The sequence below is a fragment of the Palaemon carinicauda genome, chromosome 35 (genome assembly GCF_036898095.1).
Source record: "Palaemon carinicauda isolate YSFRI2023 chromosome 35, ASM3689809v2, whole genome shotgun sequence".
Lineage (NCBI taxonomy): Eukaryota > Metazoa > Arthropoda > Malacostraca > Decapoda > Palaemonidae > Palaemon > Palaemon carinicauda.
Window position 1 is genome coordinate 66,992,960 of NC_090759.1, and position 25,643 is coordinate 67,018,602.

At 34.9% G+C, this 25,643-nt stretch overlaps 1 protein-coding gene across 1 annotated transcript in view; it reads left to right on the forward strand.

Moving 5' to 3' along the window:
- Positions 1 to 24,672, forward strand: part of ric8a (ric8 guanine nucleotide exchange factor A) — a 47,722-nt gene extending 23,050 nt beyond the window's left edge. Inside the window, exons 4-11 of the mRNA XM_068359221.1 lie at positions 2,890 to 3,088; positions 7,086 to 7,218; positions 7,453 to 7,631; positions 7,852 to 8,125; positions 11,540 to 11,783; positions 14,904 to 15,054; positions 16,094 to 16,213; positions 19,316 to 24,672. Coding sequence (XP_068215322.1) covers positions 2,890 to 3,088; positions 7,086 to 7,218; positions 7,453 to 7,631; positions 7,852 to 8,125; positions 11,540 to 11,783; positions 14,904 to 15,054; positions 16,094 to 16,213; positions 19,316 to 19,445 — 1,430 coding nt within the window. The 3' untranslated portion in view covers positions 19,446 to 24,672. The remainder of the gene's footprint in view (positions 1 to 2,889; positions 3,089 to 7,085; positions 7,219 to 7,452; positions 7,632 to 7,851; positions 8,126 to 11,539; positions 11,784 to 14,903; positions 15,055 to 16,093; positions 16,214 to 19,315) is intronic.
- Positions 24,673 to 25,643: the final 971 nt, after the last annotated feature.

Genomic DNA, 25,643 nt, shown 5'->3' on the forward strand with positions numbered 1-25,643 from the left:
CGATAATCATGATTTAATCGACCCTCCCTTCCTCCCCATAGAGAACCAGTGGACCGAGGAATAATTGAGGAGGTGTCAACAAGAAGTACTTGAGTACCTGGCCACAGGTGGCGCTGGTAAATACACCCCCTTCTAGTATTGTGATAGCTGGCGTATCCCTCCATAGAATTCTGTCGGGCAACGGAGTTGACAGCTACATGATTATCGGGTAAGTATATTCAAAAATTTATTTTATTAATAAAAATAACATGTTTTACTAAGATAATGCAGCATTATATAAATGGAAAACATTGATGCTGCATGAATAAAGTATATAAGGACAGGACAAATATATTCTACTGATGAAGTGATGAATCCCACAAAAGACAACTGCGGCCCAGAGTATAGTAAGAATTTTATAATTTGTATAAGATTGTATTATACGAATGTATTAGTATAATTACTTCTGCCAACGAAGTTGGAAGGAGGTTGTTTTACTCTCTGCTTTTGTTTATTTGTGTGTGGGTTTTTGTTTGTGAACAGCTTCCTGACCACAAATTGTAATCATTGAGTAATGAAACTTGCAGGGATTAACTGTTATGTAAAATGCTAGAAATGATTAAATTTTGGAAGGTCAAGGTCACGGTCTAGCAAAATGTCCAATTCACCTAATCAGCGATAAGTTTGGACATCGTTGTCACAGAGACTTCAAACTTGGTTCATATTTGAGTGTATGGAAATCTATGCCAATTAATACATGTTAAGGTCAAGGTCAAGTAAAAGGTCAAATTCCGGTCATAAACCATACGGCTACACTTTTAATCGTAAAGTAATGAAAGTTGCAGGGATTTTAGACTGTTATGTAAAGAGCTGGATATGATTAAATTTTGGAAGGTCAAGGTCATGGATGAGCAAAACTTCCAAAATCAGTCCAAAAGGTTGAGAAATAAGCTGCCCTGGCGGAAGTCTGCGCTCTACTGAGTGCCCCTCTAGTTTAGACTGATGCAGGCATCTAGAGAGCTGTAGAAAAGACAAATGGCAGTAGCATATATAAAGTGGAGAGAGAGAGACTGCCAGACTACTGATGAATATGTATGCCCCATTTGCAGAAAGAGAAAAGGCTTTCAGTGACTTCACAATGCCTGTGCTACTCCATATTGTGGAAACATTGGTACTTACAAGGGAAGTTGGCCAGGGCACCAGTCGCCCATTGAGATACTGCCGCTAGAGATTTATGGGGTCCTTTGACTGGCCAGACAGTACTACATTGGATTCTTCTCTCTGGTTACGGTTCTTTCCCTTTGCCTACACATACACCGAATAGTCTGGCCTATTCTTTACAGATTCTCCTCTGTCCTCATACACCTGACAACACTGAGATTACCAAACAATTCTTCTTTGTTCAAAGGATTAACTACTGCACTGTAATTCTTCAGTGGCTACTTTCCTTTTGGTAGGGGTATAAGAGACTCTTTAGCTATGGTAAGCAACTCTTCTAGGAGAGGGGCACTTCAATGTCAAACCATTGTTCTCTAGTCTTGGGTAGTGTCATAGCCTCTGTACCATTGTCATCCATTGTCTTGGGTTGGAGTTCTCTTGCTTGAGGGTATACTCGGGCACACTGTTCTATCTAATTTCTCTTCCTCTTGTTTTGGTAAAGTATTTATAGTTTATATAGAGGATATTTGTTTTAATGTTGTTGCTCTTCTTAGGGTGTTTTGTCTTTCCTTCTTTCATTTCCTCACTGGGCTACTTTCCCTGTTGGATCCCCTGGGCTTATAGCATCCTGCTTTTCCAACTAGGGTTGTAGCTTAGCAAGTAATAATAATAATAATAATAATAAATGGAAGCAATTTTGAAAATATGTGACCTTAAAATGTTAAGATTCATAGCTAGAGTATGGCAAGATTATATTATGAGCAAGGAATTGGGAGAGAGGTGGCTTACAGAAGGTAGAAAAAAGACTAGAGATCTTAGAGATTGTGAATGTTCGAACAGGTACCAATAAGTGTTGGTCATAAAAACAGCAGACATGGAAGTGGCAGGATGAACACCTAAACCTGATGGGAATTCTGGAAGATCAAAGAGTGCGAAGAAAGAACACATTTTACGCATAACGCTGCACTGTATAAGGATTATTGTGTACAGTAGTGTATATTATAAAAAAACAAAAATATATGATGCGTATCTTTTTATTATAACTGAATGCCATAGTTCTTATAATTTTTTTTTTCGTTTTTTTATGTGAAATGAGATACTAATACAGTAAATAGATAATTAATTGAATTCTCAACATTTTGGGAAGGGTGTCAGAAACTGAGGCCATATATTTAGGAAGATTTATTTCTCAGATTAGAAAGGTAGATATCCAAGATGAGTGATTAGACATTGGGAATATTTTTGTAAATTTATAAACTAGAAACTGTAGTATCACTAGTTCTCTCATCCAAGGAAGGAAATTTATTATGTGCATGTTCGCATAAGATGAATTGCCATTATCCGAGAACTGAGAATTCTGCATCATGGGTAAACTTATTGCTTTATATTTCTAACGAAGTTGTTAGTTATTGTTTTTCCAATTATGGATTTATTAGTAGCAAGATTTGTATGGTGAATATGATGCACCTTTACCTTGCTGGATTTTCTGGTGAGATATATGATGCGGTGTGGAATACAGTACTGTATTATTTGGTGTTTCGGCATCATTCATTTGTCTTAGTCAAATATTGTAATGGAGTGCTTTCTTGTGAATTTTATAATCATCATAGATTGCTTGTAGCATTCTATATAATGCATCAACTAAAAATAAACTGAAACATGCAGTATTCAAGGTTTTTATATTCTCTATTTTCATATGCATAGTCTTATTCTGTTCCTTTTATATCTGCAACTGTTCTTGTGTGTTTTCAGTGGTTACTGAAGCACAGAAGTGTTTGAGTAATCTTGTATACAACAGTAAAGCAATCCAACGCATGTGCTGCGTCAACTCCTGCATCCCTGGGTTGATGTGTCGCTTGAAAACTTTCAAGGACCCAGACCTGCCCCATGTTGTCAAGTACTTTGATATGAGATTACTCTTCCTTCTCACTGCCGTCTGCGCGGATATAAGGTGAGCGTTTGTCGGCTTTCGATTAGAAGGGGCAGAAGGGAAATGTTAGGCATAACATCTGTGCAGTTACTGTAGCTGATTTTATAGAGTGCAGCACCCAGACAAGCACTCCTAGTTTGTTCTTCAGTTGTAATTTTATTAATTTTGATTAATCTGTATTAGTGCATAATGCTGATAGATATTGGTTTGCTTTTGTCCTTAATTTTGTGTGCTTTGAAAGATCCAATTCCATAGAAATGTATCAGTTGTTTTGTTCAGGAATAAACATCTTAGACTACAGTACAGGAGAGTTTGTCCATTTGCAAGATTTATCAAATTGATGATGACATGTTATCAAAGTATTTATAACATTTTTTTCTTGCTAGATTTTTTTTTAATTAGGATTATCTCCGTTGTCACTTTTTATGATAATTATGTTGCAAATGAGAATTGCTGTATATAGTATAGTTTTGCTAATTTGCTATAGCTTGGGTGTAGCCTCCCTACCCTTCTGTTCCCTTATCTCTTTATAGAGTAAAACTGCTTAGCCTCTGTGTCAGATGTTGGTGTATGGTGCATGTGCATGATGTCACTATTTAGCTGGATGTCTTCAGCTTGAAGTAAGTACTTCCTATGGTTCTTGTATTCAGTTCAGAGCTTAATTTGATTCATTTAATCATACATATAGAAGAGTATGGTGTAACCCTTGGTAATTTACTAAGAAGCTGCTTATCTTTATGCTTGTAATTTGTGAGAAAAATAGAGAATTTAAGAAAAGAGCCCATTTTTCCAAGGCTTGTCTGTCTTTCTTTACATACTATGACTGACACTGAAGCAAACACAGTAAAAGCCTGCAAATTTTGAGGTTCTTGAACCCATCTTAAAGTATCTAGAATCAAGAAACATTTTGAAAATGTGCTGAGATTTGCTCCTATGCGCATACAAACATTTTTTTCTTTTAAATAGGGATAGGTCTTCAGAGGTGTTGGAGTGGCCATTGAAATGATAAAAGTTGGTTTATTAATGATAGGTGGTGCAAGGAGAATGCTCACCCACCCGCTTGTCTTTGGCTGCATTGAATACAGGTGTACTATTGCACTCCTCTTTGCTCTCACTTGTAAATGGAAGCAACATTGAAAAGTAAACATTTTGGTGTAGTTTGTTTCTATGAGGATAAACCTTCAAAAACCAGGGATGACAGTAAGCAGCCCCACTCCATTTGGAATGTTGTTCTCGCTCATCCTATCGTGTAGACGCTGAATTCATAGCATACAGTTGCTTGTTATGCTTCGTGGTAGTTTCTCTACCTCAAGATGGAGTTACCAATAACCAAATTAATTGTCCAGAGGGTTCATGGTGCCGACAGTGTTTAGTGTTCCCTAGAGGGGGATCCCTGTGTTGCAGGGTCGGTGAGTATTTCCCAATGCTTCCCTTGTAATTATACTCCCAGTGTAGTGGTTTGTGTAATGGCGGAGAGGCTGATGTCCAGTACTATGGAAGCTCTGTTCTTCTCTTACTGTGGACTGTCATTTTGACATATAGATGATGTAGCAATGGGATCTCTTCTTGGGACTGTATTTGCAAATATGTATATGGCAACTGTCAAAGAAGAAATCTTCTGAAAACACAAAAAGCATAAAATGTATGGACTCTATTGATGACATAAAGTATTCCTCATGACAAAAAACAATGAAGATACGTAACAATTACCTAACAAATTTAGGAGAAATTTTGTTCTCAACTTTACAATGGAATACAGCTAAGGAAAGACCCTGCTTTTCCTTGATGTCCTGGTTAAACAGCAAGGGAGCTAATTCAAGACAACACTATATACAAAATCAACTGACAAAGGAAGATTCTTGAATGCATGAGATGAATGCTTCAAAGTATACAAAATGTCCATACACTGCACTGAAGTAAGTGCATACTTCAAAAGACATTCACATAGCCCATCTTGGCAAGACTTGGAGGCCTAACTGAACCAAATTTGGCAATTGCTAACCCATAAGGGGATATCCATACTCCATTATAGAAGCTATAAAAAGTTCAACAACTGACGAAGGTCAAAAATCCACAATGATGGCAGCTAATGAAAAAAACCTTATCATCTACCACCACCTAAACTTTGGACTAGCTTATAAAGGTAAAAGCCATGCCTTGCCAGGTATCAACAATCGACGCGTTACGCCGAAATCTTACCAGAGAGTACAGCTTAGAATATATAGCAAGGCCACCTTACTAGCAGCCCTGGTAATGAAGAACAGTATTGTCCCATGAAGCGTGCACAGACGTAGTGTAAGTTTTTATGCCCAGAGGAGATGTGTAAGTACACAGAAAAGACTACATTGGACACTACCTCAACACTCCAAAGAGATATGCTGGCACACAGAAATCAGTGGGCAAGGCACCAAAATTACATCAATGTCCATGATTGGAAACCCTCATTGACAGAACTAATTGACAGAACCCAGATTGTTCACAGGGATAACAACTACGGCAGGCTCATGATAGCTGAAGGTGTAAATATTGCCTTCCAAAGGCCTTCTTTTAACTTACAGCATGATTCTAATAATTCCCTTCAAGAAGAAAACAGATTTGCAGTAAAGTTTAAAATGATGGAGCGGGATCCTGATGACCCTAAACATTGAAAATCATACGCTCTTTGGCAGGAACGTCACATCCTAACAATGGCCAAGGAGCAGCGCTATGCACCTCTGGCCCTCTGCATGACCCTGACAGGAAAGTGGTCTTGACCATCTGACGTTCATATCGGGTGGTCTCTGGGGTTGTGCATATTCTCTTGTATGTGTGTGTGTATACAAGTATGTAATCAGTCATTATCCTGATGCTCTAGACCTAGTATTTACATATTACTATACTGCATGTGTAATGCGTAGGCCTATTAGGTGTAATGCTTATGATTATTACTTATGTTTGATTAAGAATCGATTGTCTTCTGAATTGATTGTTTGATTCAGCCATACTTAAAAGAATAAGCAATGAATTTGCTCCAGAATATTTTGTCTCTTGACTTTATTTTGTAACTTATTGAGCAGATAGGTGGACAATGCCAGTGTGTGGGCATAGCCAGATGAACCCCACAATTTTTAGAAATCTTAAGTAGATTGCAAGCGCGAATCTAGTGTTATCAGATTCCTGCCAAAATCGTCTGATCAGTTGGCTCCATCCACTTTGGCCTGGTGATAACCCAAAATAATCGCTGAGTTACTTGCGATTCAAATAATTACAGCCAATTATTATTACATGTGCTGGGCCTTAATTCATAATTTCTTTTCCTCAATCTAAAGGACACTTCTTCAATCTGTCTTAAGAGTTTGAAATTGGGGTTAGCTAAACTGCTTCATACTAATAATGATTATGGTTATAATAATGTAAATAATGATGGTATTAATCTTAATATGATGATTAACCTGATTTTAAGCATGTGGGTATAAAGCCATTAACTCTGTTTAAAAAGATCTCACAGATGTAGAGAAGCATGAACTTGAGTCTTATTCATATCAGGATGTATAATCTTTCAGTCAATACTTATATGTCTTTTTATGTTCATACCTTAACTCATTAGTTTACACTCTTAATATTCACAATGTTTAAACTCTTTTTGAGGCCTTCATAAGTCTACGAAACAATTCTACAAGTCAGTGTGTGTACGGTACAAGGCTTATTAGGCTAGATAAACAAGTTTCATGATTCATGAGTGTAACTTTGGTGATTTGTCAGAATAACCTGCTAAACATCCCTCTGTTCTAGTGCATTTTCTTTCATCAAATATTTTTGGTGTACTTTTTACATATAACAATAAGACATTTTGACTAAGTAAAAATTTAGATAATCTTTAAAGATAGTCTTTCCTTTTAAATAAAGTTATATGTCTTTGATACCATGCTGCAAATTTGAAATGAAAGGGATACAGTAAGGGTTATATTTTTTCAGTTTACTGTGTACTGAGTAGAATTGTGTGTCTGTTTCTGGGAATAATGTTAACCTCTATTGGCAGACCTCAGTTGAGAAGTGAGTATCACGGGCTTACTTACTTGATAGAAGTTTTGGATCTTTCCTTGAAAACATCACAAGAAGAAAGCGAACTCCAGCTTGTTAATGGTTATGCTCCGGCTCCAGTAATTTTCAATGTAAGTTGAATATGAGAGTTTAAATTGTTATTTTTTATGGGAGTTTAAGTTGTTTTTTGAGGGAGTTTAAATTTTTTTCATACCATATGTGCCTATATCTCCGAAAATAATTGAAACTACAAAACATTTTGAAGCAATTTTTTATGTAATATGTATATTGAAATGTTTTATAAACCAGGTTAGACTTAAAAATAAGTAAGTTACTTTTTTATTTATTATGGTTTTTGTCTTTAGGATGAACAGGCAGAGTTGGTGAATGAAGTCCTGAAGGTTTTATATAACTTGGTGTTACACATTGACAAGAATAGCCCAGATGAAGAAGAGGACAGCCACTGTCTTCGCCTTATAAGTATCCTCCGCTCTCTCCTCCTGGCTACAGCTCGATGTCCAGAAAAGACAGATACTCTTCACAGGTGGGATTTTTTTTTCTTGTTAATTTTTATAGTTGATGCATACTCTACTTCTTATTAAAATCTTTCACATTATAATTATGAGATAGTTAGTGATTACTGTTAAGCCATCAGGCCCTAAGTTCTTATGTGCGGTAGTAGGTAATGTACTTGATTTTTTCTTATGTATTAAAAGCACTCCGAATTATTGTAACATCCATCTAATTATGCTTGAATCCTACAGTAACACCGTGAATTTACTTCTTGTCATGCCACCCAATATGTATGAGGAGTTGTTGTCTGACATGCCCCAAGCCAACTCTGAGCATGGCTTGCCACCACCTCCACCTGTGGTAACTACGCAGCCTGTTGCCGGAGCCACGGCCTTGGTTGAAGCATCTTGCTTCACGGAAGTCAGTGAGAATCAGGCCCTCAATGAGCGTAACTGTGAATACGATGGCAAAGATATGACTGTTATTTTGAAGCTGTTGGATTTCTTGGACTCAAGGCTGAAAGCTGCAAGTATTGAGAAATTTCTCGCTACATTTCTTATGATATTGCGGTTCTTAAATTCTAATGAATTATTTGTATGCCTCTTATCTGAGGGTTAATACCTATAACTTAACTTAGTATTGTATACTGGTATGGGATTTAGAAATTCTATTAATAATAATCTTTTTATTATACAAAAAGCATGTTGTACTGTTGCCATACCTAAGCATGTCACTTTAATAAGAATTTTTATAGTGTAAGCAATTCCTGGCATGTAGACCACTTAATTATTTCTGTTAAAGATAGGATATGCTTAGTGGGATCTATAGGTTCTAGATGATCTTTTTAAATCTGAACAAGCCAATCACAGATTGTCATTTAAGATATACTGTGTTTCTCATGCTAGCTTGAAATTGCAATTCTTAGCATTTTTCTAAATTAAAACATTTTTAGTCATGTGGTAATCTGAAACATAAAAGTTAATGGGTCAGACAGCAATAAGCCTATTTAACTTCTGCTGCTGAAGTTCATAATATTTTTTATAATTTTGTTGGTAATTGGTGCTATTATACGCTCAATAATATGGTGTTATTTGAGTGTTGGAATACAGTATCGTGGATTGTTAGTACAGGTAAAGGAAAAATCCTTATGAAACCCCTTTTAATTTGCACATAGAATACGTATTGTTAGAAATTTTTTGCAAAAAAAGAAGCCAGTTGCCCTAAATGAAAATGATAAAACAGCTTTGGGAAAATCTTTATATTCAAGCACTTTACTTTCTTTTTAGCCTGAAAACCAGTTTTTGACATGGAAAAATTTCAAGGTATTGAAGATATATGTAAATTATGTTATACTCAAGTCTCTGTAGTCCTTTATGTACCTGCTTTTTGGCATTGATAATATCCATGGTATTCAAGTTTGTAAGTTTCCTCCTTTAAAAAGTGTATATTGTATTTTGAAATAGACCTTTTATATCTAATGCTTATAATGGAAAGTTACTGTCAATTCCTTGTACATGATAGATAGTTACATGATAAATAGTTACTAGTTGTATCTTGTAGAGTACGCGCTGAAAGAATTTACAGGTAATTTAGGAATTGGAAAAAGTTTTTTTCATTTTTAGAAATAGAATTTTCCTTGATTAGATGGAATAAATTAAATTGAGATACCTTTTGACATTTAGTTAACGATTAAAACTTCAACTATTGTGTGTCAGTTGCCTTTATTCATCAAAAGTTTAATTTACAATGCATCCCTTTGTTTGGAATGTTTCAGTAACTATCTTTTACTAGTGAATTTGGGCATATTGTTTCCTTTTAAAGTTATTCTTAACTTCTTTTTGTTTTAGTATTGACATACTTACACAACAGTATAACTACATCTACTTCTTTATATTTTTTCTAGTGAATCATCTTCACACTTCTTGTTATTTGTCCCTTATTTTGCCTTCACGTGTCTTTGTACATGTGTATTTCCTTTGTATGCAGGTGATCATTGGAACTTATTGGCTGTTGTAAGCCAGACTAAACATATTGACATTAATGCCTTCTTATTATCACTTCACTTGTCTTCATAACTGAATAAGTGCATTTGCATTGCTCATATGTTGAATGTGTTGCCTTGGTCTTAATTTTTTTGCAATTTGAGACTAAGGATGCTTTCCCCACTAAAAATAAAACTGAATAAGAGAACAAGTTTACAAAATCTACATCCCCTAACACCTCCATCTGTAACTTCCATAAATATGATGTGGTATCCCCATTATTGCTTTTATTCACCCATTACTCGCTCTGATATTTCATCATTGTCAGTTTACCAAGTACACTTCTACACTCGAGTATTTCACATTATCAGACTCTTTGGTAGTCTTTTATAGGGTTTCTTGGTAAAGTATTCATAACATCATTTTAAAGTATGAAATCCTATTAACAGGTGCTTTTTTACAAGGTGTTAATATTTTTCACATTTTACTGCTCTTCTTTTAGCCTTCAAGCACCACCTGCTGTTGATTGCAGTTAAAAGCTGCATGGTTTTGAAAATGCATTGGTTATCAGATCTTTAGATTCTTCATGTAGTTAGATATGATTTCTAAACAGTCTTCAGAATTTGAGTGGAGGAGGCAATTGTTAGTGAGACAAGCAATGTTTTTAGTTAGGTATTCATACTTGGACCACTACTTCAAGGTATTGCAGAATTTGTTTGCAATTTATGTGGTGTTTCACTGAAGGTCTTTTCCTGAGTTGAGAATTTGAATTGGGATGTCAAAATATTGACTTGTACAGTTAAGTAGTTGCATCCTGAAGTACTTTTTAGTTGTGATTCGATGTTAGTTACAACTTTAACCGTTTGAGTACCATATTACCTATTCTACTTCTGGGTATTTTTACGCCATTAGGTGCTATACTGTACATCCAGTTATTGCATTTTTTCTCTTATTTTATTATTAAACAGTATTAAAATTTTACTAGATAGGTAAAAATTGTATATCAATGAAAAGGAAATGTATTCAGCTGTACAGTTGAAAGTTTTTGTCTCAACTTTGATAGTTTTTGTAATAAGATAAGTAAAATGTCGCCAAAGAAAGAGCCTTCAGCTATAGTGCCAAATATTTTAGTTAGGGGTTACTGCTCCGAGTGTCAAGATTATCTTGATAGCTTATTGGCAGTTGGGGTGGAAATAAAGATACTTTATTGAAAGATTTCTTTTTCACCATACTTGAGCATAATGATGAAAACATAAAGTAAGAAACCTTTTTCAGGATTTATTTTCTAATGTAACTGGTAAGCATTGTTTAATGTAGAGTAATGTAACCCTCATGAATAGCAGCTTGGTGAACCGTACTATTACGTTTTTCACTCACAACTAGTGGTAGTATTGAGTATTGTTCCTTTTAGATATTTCCTTTTAGATTCTCCATTTTTATCTGATTCAACATTTCATTTCTAATTCATGTAAATCAAAATTAAATTAGTGCATTTATTGTAAAATTGTTGAGCTTGTTTTGTGCTACACATTTTAGAATTAATTTTCTTATATTTTTTAATGTACAGTAAATTTTCAAGTCGATATGAGTGACTATTTTCAGCCAGTACCCTTTTTCTTCATGAACTGAGCGGCCTTTTTGATATTAATAGGCCAAATTTTATTGTAAATATATGTCGAAGACCAGATTACATCCTAGCTTTCCTTTTTTCTGCTCTTCTCATTTCAAGTTTTAAGTTATCGATTAAGTTATTATTTCAGAAAAGAGTAATTTTAGCACTACACATTGTTACAAGTGGTGAGGAAAGTAGAGTATGGTCTTATTTCATCATCATACGGTATAATATTTCCATTTTAACGTTAAATACACATATCGTATTTTCTCAAGTTCAGAGTTCACGTTTCCCCTTTAGAGTATTTTTTTTAAATTGTCACAATGTATGACTTTGTCTTTGTAGCCTGGTGTGTCCTCTGATAAAACGTTGATGCCAATTTTGACGCTAATGGTAGAAATGACACAGGCGAATAGAATCATTCGGAAGTTTGTCCGCTTACGAGTTCTGCCGCCGTTACGTGACGTTTCCAAAAGACCGGAGGAGGGGAGCACCATTCGTAACAAACTCTGCTCTCTAATGACATCCCCACTGCATGATCTTAAACATCTTGCTGCAAATTTCCTCTTTATCTTGTGTAAAGAAAGTGGTAAGTTGACATTTTTATCAGTTCTGAACTCTGTGGTACCTTAAGAGACGTGATTACTTTGATTAAATCGTGCACTAAACTCATCACAGTTTTTGCTTTGAGTGCAGAGATTATTGATCTTATTTCATGTGTACTGTAATGTGAGAGTAAAATACTATTTTGGGAGGGAAATTTATTATATTTGGAAGTAATTCCATATCTTCTTCGGATATATATGTGGATGTATTTTTACTGATGAAACTTTTACCAAATGTAATCAGGCTTAATTTGTGTGTAAACATATAATTTTAAATGTTCAAAATTTTACGCAGATTGTTTACGCATGGCATTTAAGGAAAATATGAAAATGTAGAAAATATTATTTTCAGACAAAATTTCTTCTATGTCTTATTATTATCAATAGCTAAGCTACAACATTGGGTGGAAAAGCAAAATGCTACAAACCTAAAGGTCACAATAGGGAAAGCAACCTAGTGTAGAAAATATATATAGAATTAACCAAAAAACTATAAAAGAAAATTAAGGAATAGGATTAAAATGAACAACAATGTTAAATAGGCAGGCACAGTGACGGGAAATACAAAACAAGAATAATATTAACCTGTTTTGCAAGAGAGGGTTTGGACCAAGTTTGAACTACTGAAGTTCCAACGATTCAACAATTTGATTGGGAAAATCATTCCACAATTTGGTACCAACATAGCCAAGATACAACTTCTAGAGTACACTAATTGTTTTGATTTGTTTGAAAGAAAATGTGATTCATACATTTAACTGTATATCTGAGAACTATGACAGATTTATTCATAAATGATTGAGCCAGAGATTATTATCTGGGTCGGAGGTTAGGAAATTAATAGTCGGAAACTTTTGGTTCATTCAGAATAGGACATAATGAAAGACAAAATATTTGTTTAGGATGGACAGATATCCGAAAGCATCGATGGATTTATTATGGCAGCCCATTGGTAACGTCCTTGCCTGGTGACTGCCAGATTGAGGTTCGAGTTCACTCAAACTCGTTATTTACTTTAGGGGCTGCAACCTCACCATCCTTGTAAGCTAAGGTAGGGGTTTTTAGGGGAATTATCAGGAGCCATTGTCTGGCCCTCCCTGGTCTTAGCTTGGGTGGAGAGGGGGTCTGGGGTGCTGATCATACATATATATGGTCAGTTTCTAGAGCATTGTCCTGCTTGCTAAGATAATGTCACTGTCCCTTGCCTCTACCATTCATGAGTGGCCTTTAAAGCCTTTATTCTTTAGTGTTATGGAAAATGAGACCGACCAGATATGTTTCTCAAAAGTGAAGTGTAATCAGGAATTGCACCTGGAATTTTAAATGAGCTTCATGTAGATAAAGAAACATTGTCAATGAAAGTATTGGGGTGGAGAGGATCCAATATGCTAGACTTGCTGACAACCATGCTTTAATTGTTACAGCATTTATATTATAACCCTAAACCTTGTAAGTTTTCACTGATTTGAGAAGGAAACTCGTAATTGAAATAGAATTAAGTTTCCTTTATTTTTATGATCAAGTATAATTGTCACGACTGAATTTGGTGTATTTTGAGCAAATTACTTTTATTTTGGTGACTTGCATTATTGGGACAAAATTTATTGAGACTTTTATTGGAGTGACTTAAATGGAATTGGAGAATTAAAAAATTAATCATCAAAGTGAAAAACACTGCATCAAAAGAAAGAAAACAAGGCAAGTGGATCTCGAGTACTATAAGTACCATCTACTATGTTTTGAGCAAGGCACATTGTAACTAGAACCTCACCAAGGTGGAAAAATCTTGCCAAAGTAGCAGCTTGTCTGTGCTCTTAAAATATCCATCTGTGCTCTTAAAATATCCAGTGCCTTATTGTAGGAAGTATCTTTTGCTGATATCTGTCATAAGCAGCATTTGTTTCACTGGAGAAAGAATAATAGAAGTATACTCTACATGGAATTTTGCTTTTTCAGAACAAGCTGGTCAATATTGTTGTTATTTGTACAAGGTTTGTCATGGATTTGGTAGTTTCATGATACTACTTTAAAAGGATAATGATGTTTATAATTGAATCCATTAAATTGAAAAGGAAGATGGTGGGTTAGAAAATAAAAACTGGAAAACATGATAAGCAGGAAGAAAATGGTGAAAAATTCAATTATTGATAAAACTATGTACTTGGATGAAGTACAGTATATAGAATAAGAAACATACAGCATTTGATATTATCAAAGTTGTTCGAGAAAAGCATAAACATATTAGGAGAAGGATTTTAGCACTACAGAAGGTCCTCAATATACAAACATTCGTAGATATAAACACAAATCCAATTGAAAATAACAAAGACAGGATAAAGTGCTGTAATAAAACGGTGCTATTATAGTATGCTATCTACCGTCAAATTTCTATTATAGTATGGTATCTACCACAAATTATGTTATCTGCCGTCAATGTTAATCCTCCTGTTTGATGAGGATTATCAAAAAGATTACTTACCACCAGTATGTTATCCTCATTGGACTTTAATGATAGTTTAATAATATTTATTGGATGGATAACATGGATGCATAATTATAAACAGTTTGTAGGTTAGGTTAGGTTGGGTTAGATTAGGTTAGTACATGGGTGCATAATTATAAGCAGTTTGTAAGTTAGGTTGGGTTGAGTTAGGTTAGGTTAGGTTGGGTTATCAAGTCGGTAGTGATCCTCCTTATTAGAGGCGGATTAGCAAGTAGACCGTACCCTTAGGGACTGATGGTGGGTATCATACTATAGTCAGAGAGGGGTGGTAGATAGCAAAATTGACGGTAGATAGCATACTATAATAGCACCAATAAAACAATATTGTATCATTTAATATAGAAGGTAAAATGACATTTGTAATATCATGACATTTATTTCATATGGAACCCAACTATGTGTTGACTTTTGTAGCTGGAAATCATACATACTCAAGTCAGGTTAGGCCTACCCTAGGCCAAAATTTATTAAAAATCAACTTACAAACAGTGTCTTGGAACCAATTAAGTTAGCAAGTTGAGGACGTCCTATGCTGTATAGTACAGTACAGTACATAAATACTTGTCCCCATTTCTATATGCATTCATTTGTTTCTCTCCAGTTGATCGGCTCATCAAATATACTGGGTACGGTAATGCGGCTGGATTTTTGGCCTCCAGGGGCTTGATGCACGGGGTCAGCAAACCAACAGTGGTTTATTCTTCAGACTCCGAAGATTCGGATACAGAAGAATATGTGACTGCAAGTGAAATGTAAGTGCGAATTTGGTTGTGCCTCTTGATAATTTTTGGTATTCATTTACGTAAGCAATTTTTGGGGAAGGAAAATAGTGCTTGTGTTTAGTCAAGTTTTAGATTACATTTACTTACTTTCCCTTGACAATAGATAAGTAAAACCTCTAATCTGAATATTCAGTTATTCACTGTTGAGCTGTTGATACCATTGTGAAAGAATATATGCTGAATATTACCTTGACTACGGTCGCTAAGCTGGAAGCACCGGGATCAATGTTTAAACAGTGCGCCATTATATCACTCAATAGAATAGGTTGCTTTAAATTTTCTCTCAATTACACTATGTAAAGGGAATGTTGGCCCAAAGAATAATAGATTTGTCTCATTCTTCCCTCTTTTCTATTTCCTATTCCTTATTGTTTATTTCAGTTTCCTTATTCCTTATACTGACGTTCTCTTCCTTTTTTTGTATTGTCTGTATTCCATTTCTTATTCCTTACTATTTTTGTTACCTTCTATTGGGTGCTGTGTCTGTTTCCGTACATCGTGTTATTACTATAATTTCATTTAATGCAGATTTAGTACTGCATAGACAAATTTATTGTATAAAATTTCTTTCCCAGCCTTTAAATAAAAGAGAGGTTTGGGGATAGCCTCAGAATGTAATGGCCCTGGGCAAGGAGTTTTTTTTTTTTAAATATTACTGACAGAAATAGCGTACAACAAAGAATGCTATTGAGTCATTCAGACTAAAGTAGTATATATTCTAATAAACAGCAGTGAAAATACAATTATTTTGAGAATTTTGAATCCTAGAATCACAAAAGTGAATTACCTTACTTCTAATGTACACTACTACTAAATGTATTTCTTGTATATATACATGCATTCAGGAATTGTGGTTACTTTGGAAGTCATTTGATTCAGCTCATTATGAATGTATGCAAATTTCTTTTTAGTAGTTTCATTTGTGAAGCTCTCAAATATTAAATTATTTAGTGTGCTGAAGGAAAAGATATTTTCTCTTTGTATAATTTTTTCAACATTCCATCACCAGGATCAACCCAGTAACAGGTCGATATGAACCTCCTCGGCCATCACCGTTAGCTGATATGACCGAAGAACAAAAAGAACACGAAGCCATGAAACTTGTTAATGTTTTAGATAAACTCACCAGGTAGGTCCTTATATTGAGTTCTTTTATGCCATGGAATGCAATACCATTAACTAAATTTTTTATATTATTGGTTAATTTTGATTATTACCTTCGCCAACTTCGTTGTGGCAAAGGTTATGTTTTGATAGGCGTTGTCTGTCAGTGTGTTTGTGATTTTGTATAATTCTAAAACTATTTGACCAAACTCATGAAATTTGTTGGGATGATTGGCCATGATCCAAGGACAATTTGATTAGATTTTGGGAATTATTTGGTCAAAAGTCAAGGCCAGGGTCATGAAAGAGTAAAAAAACAACTCTCAAAACTCAAAAACTATTTGACCAAATCTCATGAAATTTGGTGGGATGATTAGCCGTGATCAAGGATAATTTGATTGGATCAAAAGGTAAGGTCAGGGTCACGAAAAGGTAAAAAATGTCTGCTATGTTATGGTTAATTTTTATCTGATTTGCATGAAACTACAGTAGTGTCAAAATGGGCATAATTTGATTCCTTGTCTTATGATATACAACATGATATAGGGATGTCATTAGCCTTGTTTGTGTATTTATTTGTTTGTATGTGTCTTTGTGATTGTTATTCACGTTACTCAAAAACTATTTGACCTAATCACATGAAATTTGGTGGGATGATTGGCCACAATCCAAGGACAATTTGAGTAGAATTTGGAAATGATTGAGTCAAAAGTCAGGGTAACAAAAAGGTCTATCCCTGGTTAGTATACATCAGAAGCAAGGAGCCCTCGAATCTGCGTCTGCAGGCTTTTCCGGTTTTGGGTGTGTGTTGGAATCTCTCACTCTTTGCTGCATCTCATCAGAAGTTGAAGGCTATTCATCCATTGCCATGCAGACCACCGATGACAAGTTTGTCCAAAGGAAAGCTTGAGTCTCCTTAGGCTACCTCAACCCCGGTGTCCTCAGTGCAGCATCTCCCTTTGTGACGCCAATGGTTGAAGTTGTGGTAGGTGTGTCCCCACTGTCAGTGACTCCTGTGATGTCCACAGGGGTACCCCCTCCAAAGCCCAAAAGGACTATAAAGGCTCGAACTGTGATACTAGAGCCATTATCCACAAGAAAATCTCTGTCACTTGAGGGTGTCATGCCTATTGTTTGACGTAAGTCGTCCTTGAGGCCATAAGTACGTGTTGTCTCAGTGCCAGGTGTCACCCCATGCATCACCTGTATTTCTTTATAAATTTCCTTGCACTCATTTGTGAGTGCAGGGGTCTTGGGGAGGTGGGGGACCTTGGCTTTGCCTTCTGAGAGAACCTCTGTCATTAATCAGCACTCCAGTGTCTCTCAAGGGTGAAGGCCATCTTTGGAGATGACCTGGTCAGATGTGGCTAGTTTGGCCCTGGATTGTGTTGACCATCAAATCTGTGGATCTGAGAGCCCTCTCGCTTCCAACAGGTTAAACAAGATCTCCCCCCCCCCCCTCTTTTCGAGGGAGAGAAGATTCTATGCACCAAAATTTGCTAAATCATCAGTGTGTAGACTTGACTCTCCTTGGAGGGACTCAAGTCAAAAGGCATGTCCTTCTCGGCCTCCAAGTGGTCCTTTGGGTTGACCAGTGATTAGGTGATGTGACTTGGCCAAATCAACAGGTTTATTAACCCCAGATACTGTGGAAAAGTTAAAGTCTCTTGCTCTTTGATGGTAGCGTACTGACCTTCCTGGAAAACCAGTCAGTAAACTAGTGTACTAACTGGGATGCCTTGATCTTTTGATCCTCGAAACAAATTAGCCCAAAGGTAGCTCTGTTGCTTCAGAACTCATCGGTGAGAATGGCCAAGTCAGTGCTTCCAAGGAGTCGCATGTAGGCGGCACTGGAGAAGTGGAAAACTGCTTTGTCGGACTCCCTGATCCAGCGTACTCTTTCCTATAATCATTTGAAAGTAGTAGTAAAGTAAATGTAGGAAATAATATATGTTAGTGTCATATGATTATTTGAAAGTAATAAGAAAGTAGATGTGTGAAATGATACTGTATATAGCTCAGATAATAGATTAATATCAATTTGCTTGTTACATAAAGACTTTCACCACAGTGCATCATATGTCCTGTACCACCAGGCGAATAGTTGCCAGATAACGGTTGCGGAATATAGCTACCTGTATGTGCTTTATGTTTGAAACAGTGAGTGAACTGATGCAGTACTTTAAAGTGCAATTGTACAAAGTACTTGGTGTTAAAAATGGTAGTGAAGGTATTTATTTTTCAGTCGATTGCCCTCTGTCTTCTACTTTTCATCTGTTCTTGCTGGTGTCATCCTTCCAATAAGATTTCCAATTTTTATAAATACTGTACTTTAGTTTGCTCCAATTTTCACTACTAATTTCTTTACCAATCCATTGAATTAGCTTTGTGAGTCAAGGTAAAGGTTGTTACTAATGGAAAATTAGAATTATTTAAAAAAAAAAAAATTATATTTGATAAAAAAATTTAAGTAATCAGAGAAAATTTAGTAATGTAATTCTTCTTAATCCTCTGAAGATCCAATGACCATGAGAGCTACTGTACATAGAAACGTCAACATAAGTGGGTTGGCATATGACATCATTGGTCACGCTAATTTTATTTTCCCATTTCAGGAGTAACATAAGTGGGTTGGCATATGACATCATTGGTCACGCTAATTTTATTTTCCCATTTCAGGAGTAACATAAGTAGGTTGACATATGACATCATTGGTCACGCTAATTTTATTTTCCCATTTCAGGAGTAACATAAGTAGGTTGACATATAACATCATTGGTCACGCTAATTTTATTTTCCCATTTCAGGAGTAACATAAGTAGGTTGACATATGACATCATTGGTCATGCTAATTTTATTTTCCCATTTCAGGAGTAACATAAGTAGGTTGACATATGACATCATTGGTCACGCTAATTTTATTTTCCCATTTCAGGAGTAACATAAGTAGGTTGACATATGACATCATTGGTCACACTAATTTTATTTTCCCATTTCAGGAGTAACATAAGTAGGTTGACATATGACATCATTGGTCACACTAATTTTATTTTCCCATTTCAGGAGTAACATAAGTAGGCTGACATATGACATCATTGGTCACGCTAATTTTATTTTCCCATTTCAGGAGTAACATAATTCAGCCATGTCGCATAGGTGACGACGGAAAGCCTCACCCTGTGGAAAGCGTTATAGAGTTGCAGGAAAGCTTGGGAGGTTCCAATCCGGCTGACCATAACAACGATGACTCTGACTAAACGAATTCATGTGATGGCTACTGAGTAACATTTGATTCCCATTACTGTTGTTGTCATGTTCTGAAACACTTGTGTGATTTTCTCTGAAGCTACGAAAGGATGCTTTTGTTTGGGTATACAGTACAGTGTATATAGATAACATGGGTGTTTTAGTACCATGACATTGTTATTTTTAAGACTTCTCTCTAAGCTTCACCATTGTTTTTTACTTATGAGTTAATGATGTTGAGTTTGGATATTAATGTCATTTGGATTTTACATGAAGTTAAAACAGCTTTAGTTAGGTGGCCAATCGATATTTGTTGGTACTGTAATTTAATTTACAGGATTTTGTTTAGATGACCAAACAGATATCTTTTGATTTTAATGGATGTTAGATCTTTTTGGTGAAATTTTGTTAAAGAGTTAGATCCATCTTAACTCACCATTATCTTATTAAGTATGGAAAAATTTGTTCACAAGCACTAAAAACTGCCACTGGATTTTGTAGTCCAATCTTTTGCCAAGAACTGATGTCATAGGTATTATTTGCAGTGCTTAATATTTTGGAAAAATGCTAAAAGTTAGATTCTTGCAGTGCCAATGTCTTGTATAATTCATACTTTTACTACAAAAGGGAACTTTTCATCTCCCAGTTTTCTGAATGTGATTTCCTCATCCTCAGCGGTCATTGAAAAGCTAGCGGTAACTTCAACAGAATGACTAAAGTAATACAACAGTAGCCTTTTTACACATAAAAAAAATCAGATCCCAGAAACCAAATACCAGTTTATTTGGTATCGACTTTGTAAAGAGCCATTGGTGCTTGAGAATAACATTCACAGCAATGTTCTTATTTTGTCTTGTACAATCTTTTATGCAAAACTACGTAAGGAAGGCAAGAATATACCATTGAAGACATTACTGCAGCTTCAGCAGAGACTATATGACTTTGCAACTTATTCTTAAACTTTTGTATCCCTTCCTTCAAAGTGTAGTTGTAGTAAGTGCCCTGATATTGACCAGCCTCCTTTTTGGAAGCTGAATAATGTACAGTACAGGTATATTAGTTTCTTATTTTTCCATGCTTAAACAGTTACCTTAGATTCTTTTGCAGTTTTCATATTTTGAAAATAAAATATCCCTTGTATTTGAAGGGAATATGTGTTACACCAAAGTATTTTCATATGCGATCTTATTGTTAAACTATTTTTCGAGAAGTTGATTAACATATACTGTAAAAGTTTGAGGAACATTGAATTTAGTCTTTCATTTCAAAGAAACTCTCGTGATCCTATTGTTCACTAGGGTCAGTACATATTTGACGGGAGCAGTGTTTTAGTCCAATAACTTTCCTCCTTTCAGCATTTGGAACTTGCGATTAAAAAGTACAGTACAGGGTTAAGAAGTGAGTCAAACAACAGTGAGTAGAGGCACATCTGATGACTGACGCTGGTATATCAATCATTTGGGGGATAGAATGTTAATATACACAGAAAAGAGAAACAAGAAAAATATATAAAGTAGTGTCTTTGATATAAAATACTATACAATATATCTATTCTCAGTCCGGGTAATGCAATAAATGGAATCATTTTTAATTCAAACTTTATTGAAACATAGCATTACAAGTTATAAAAATTTCCAAGAAATGTTTTCCTTTGAAAATACAGAAACATTCAAGACAGGAAAAGTACTGTATAACAATAGTTGGTGCTGTGCTTTTTCTGTCTTTAGTATGCGTTGGGGACCAGAGACGGTGAAATCGTTCTTCTTGGACTCTGCCTTATCTGTTCCACATATTTAGTTATGCCGTACTGCAATTATCCTTTTTCAAAAGTAAATTTGATAATTCCTACTGTAGGCTAGAATGGGCCCAGAGGTCTCATTAAACTAATAATTGATAACTGTAATACTGTCTCTTGACTAAAAATATATATACTGCACTAAACAGTAGATAAATCCTTTCCTTGAAATTGCATTAAACATGAAATGTTCATTCATATTTCATCACAATAATCTTGGTTATTTATCAGGCTCTGTAGTTTCATATCTGACATGAATTTTATTCTTGGGATCTGCGTCATTGGTATGATACAATATATTTTATTAACCAACCAGCCTCTTGAATATTTCTCAAAACTTTCAAGTTAGTTAGCGGTGTAGCATTCGCATCGAGTACCATCTCATTACATTATATTAACAAATGCATTAAAAGCCTCAAAAACTGTTATGTAACACTGGTTGAGTTTCCCATCAGACTAAGAATCTCAAAAACCAAAATTTTATTCTTACAATTTAATTTAAGGAATTTATGTGGACCTCTAACTCAAAATAGATTTAGAAGCATATTATACATATATTGAAGCATTAGTTTTGGTAAATTTTGTGTACCAAGGAACTGAATCTCTATACCCTACTTCGTTCGAAATTTCCATGGCTCAGATTCACTGTTGCTTACTATGTCAAACAGTAGGTTATTAACCCTTTTACCCCCAAAGGATGTACTGGTACGTTTCACAAAACTCATCCCTTTACCCCCATGGACGTACCGGTACGTCCTTGCAAAAAAATGCTATAAAAATTTTTTTTTTCATATTTTTAATAATTTTTTGAGAAAATTCAGGCCTTTTCCAAGAGAATGAAACCAACCTGACCTCTCTGTAACAAAAATTAAGGCTGTTAGAGCAATTTAAAAAATATATACTGCAAAATGTGCTGGGGAGAAAATAATCCCTTGGGGGTTAAGGGTTAGAAATTTCCAAAGAGCCTGGGGGTAAAAGGGTTAATGTCAGTTAATATTTACTTAACGTTCACCAGTGAAGCTGGATTTAGGGTATGCATTCAATCACATCTGTTTCCCTACTTGACATCTTAAGAACTTGCATTACAAAAGAAAAAGGATGATACCAGGAAAATTCAATTTGAGATGATTAATTTTAGCTGGGTTCGGATGCAGAACTGAGGTGTTTTTATTTTAGTTGTTTAAATAAAAACTTATTTCATTCAAGTACATAGGCTGTATATTTAACTACTAATTATGAATTTTCATAAGATTTAATCATTTACCAGTGAATGTGAACATCATGTAATATTTCTTGTAAACTTAGACAGCTAGTTAGACCTAAGGAATAACTTTCTAATTGAAATTGGTTTCAGTTTACTAGTTTTCTTATGTTCTAAAACAATTTGGAGTGCAATGCTTGATAGTAGTTCATTTGAAATACAGCCTGTTAGTTTTTTTTTTTTTTTAACAAGTCTAAGTAGCATATTGTTTTATTCAAGTCTTAATAAGGTTTTAATAAAAAAAAATCTATTGTTTTTTTGACATGAGGGAAAACTATTACTTCCTTTGGCAAAATTCATGAAAGTTCATCTCCATTAATTGTGAGTATTTTCATGTTGTTATGAAGACAACATGTATTACTTTAACAAATGAAGTAAATTATTTTACTCTCGCTTGAGAGACCAGTACTGATGTGGCCAAATCTGATTGTGATAGAGAATAACGTCCTTGCAGAGGGAGGATTGCCTATGGAACACTGTCATTGTTGTTACCCTGATCCATGAAGGGGATTTATTAACAAGTTTCTTGTCATAACAAGGTCCTATCATCCTTAAGATATTACTTGCAATCTGAAGCTTTTGTACCTGTTAGTGCTGGCACTTGAATTGTCTAGGATATGGTAACACCAAGAGAATTATTTAAAACAGTTGTCATACCTCTTGTTTAGGCTTAGGGAATTGGTGCAATATATTTGACATTATTGTTGTGCACTCAGTAATAGCATTGTTAAACAGTGGAAGCTTTTTTTATATTTAAAAGAGGTATTTTGATAGATGAATGGACCTGATATGATTGTTAATAAAGAAATTGTTAGTAAACCCACTTTAGACAGATTAGCAATCAACCGAGAAAAGATGCATGACCCTATATAGTTAGTTAAGCACATGTCACTGCCTTTTACTTCAGAAAGCAATCAGCAGTTGTATGGTTTCATTTGCTAAAGGTCTTGTGTATATTTTGTAAAGACATAGTCAGTTTAAAATAGGAGAAAATGCCGTAATTCAGGTTTCAGATATTTATGCTTCCATTTGAAAATTTTGTTTTGTCAAGATATATCCTTGTACAGCTTTCGATGATTGTGTCCTGTGTGATCTGTGATTAAGTAATATACATCCCCTTTACCCCTTAAGGTTGCCACATATCAGTAGTGATACCCTGATGGTCAAGAAGTATTACCAAAGTGTGTGCAGACACCCAACATTGATCAAAATAATGCCATTGCAATTGAACATGTATACAGGTTGTAAGCTGAGGCAGTATTTTGATTGTGTAGATACAGTACATTAGAAAACCTACAGTTTTGTTAACTGAAGTTGAAGCTCCAGTTACCAGGGTTGGTAAAATAAGTACTTACTATATGTGGATTTAAAGAGGACTAATTTTATAGAATTAAAAGTACATTTTATTTTTATTGTGTAAATGTAATGTATTTAGATGTACTGGTACGTTTCACAAAACTCATCCCTTTACCCCCATGGACGTACCGGTACGTCCTTGCAAAAAAATGCTATAAAAATTTTTTTTTTCATATTTTTAATAGTTTTTTGAGAAAATTCAGGCCTTTTCCAAGAGAATGAAACCAACCTGACCTCTCTGTAACAAAAATTAAGGCTGTTAGAGCAATTTAAAAAATATATACTGCAAAATGTGCTGGGGAGAAAATAATCCCTTGGGGGTTAAGGGTTAGAAATTTCCAAAGAGCCTGGGGGTAAAAGGGTTAATGTCAGTTAATATTTACTTAACGTTCACCAGTGAAGCTGGATTTAGGGTATGCATTCAATCACATCTGTTTCCCTACTTGACATCTTAAGAACTTGCATTACAAAAGAAAAAGGATGATACCAGGAAAATTCAATTTGAGATGATTAATTTTAGCTGGGTTCGGATGCAGAACTGAGGTGTTTTTATTTTAGTTGTTTAAATAAAAACTTATTTCATTCAAGTACATAGGCTGTATATTTAACTACTAATTATGAATTTTCATAAGATTTAATCATTTACCAGTGAATGTGAACATCATGTAATATTTCTTGTAAACTTAGACAGCTAGTTAGACCTAAGGAATAACTTTCTAATTGAAATTGGTTTCAGTTTACTAGTTTTCTTATGTTCTAAAACAATTTGGAGTGCAATGCTTGATAGTAGTTCATTTGAAATACAGCCTGTTAGTTTTTTTTTTTTTTTTAACAAGTCTAAGTAGCATATTGTTTTATTCAAGTCTTAATAAGGTTTTAATAAAAAAAAATCTATTGTTTTTTTGACATGAGGGAAAACTATTACTTCCTTTGGCAAAATTCATGAAAGTTCATCTCCATTAATTGTGAGTATTTTCATGTTGTTATGAAGACAACATGTATTACTTTAACAAATGAAGTAAATTATTTTACTCTCGCTTGAGAGACCAGTACTGATGTGGCCAAATCTGATTGTGATAGAGAATAACGTCCTTGCAGAGGGAGGATTGCCTATGGAACACTGTCATTGTTGTTACCCTGATCCATGAAGGGGATTTATTAACAAGTTTCTTGTCATAACAAGGTCCTATCATCCTTAAGATATTACTTGCAATCTGAAGCTTTTGTACCTGTTAGTGCTGGCACTTGAATTGTCTAGGATATGGTAACACCAAGAGAATTATTTAAAACAGTTGTCATACCTCTTGTTTAGGCTTAGGGAATTGGTGCAATATATTTGACATTATTGTTGTGCACTCAGTAATAGCATTGTTAAACAGTGGAAGCTTTTTTTATATTTAAAAGAGGTATTTTGATAGATGAATGGACCTGATATGATTGTTAATAAAGAAATTGTTAGTAAACCCACTTTAGACAGATTAGCAATCAACCGAGAAAAGATGCATGACCCTATATAGTTAGTTAAGCACATGTCACTGCCTTTTACTTCAGAAAGCAATCAGCAGTTGTATGGTTTCATTTGCTAAAGGTCTTGTGTATATTTTGTAAAGACATAGTCAGTTTAAAATAGGAGAAAATGCCGTAATTCAGGTTTCAGATATTTATGCTTCCATTTGAAAATTTTGTTTTGTCAAGATATATCCTTGTACAGCTTTCGATGATTGTGTCCTGTGTGATCTGTGATTAAGTAATATACATCCCCTTTACCCCTTAAGGTTGCCACATATCAGTAGTGAT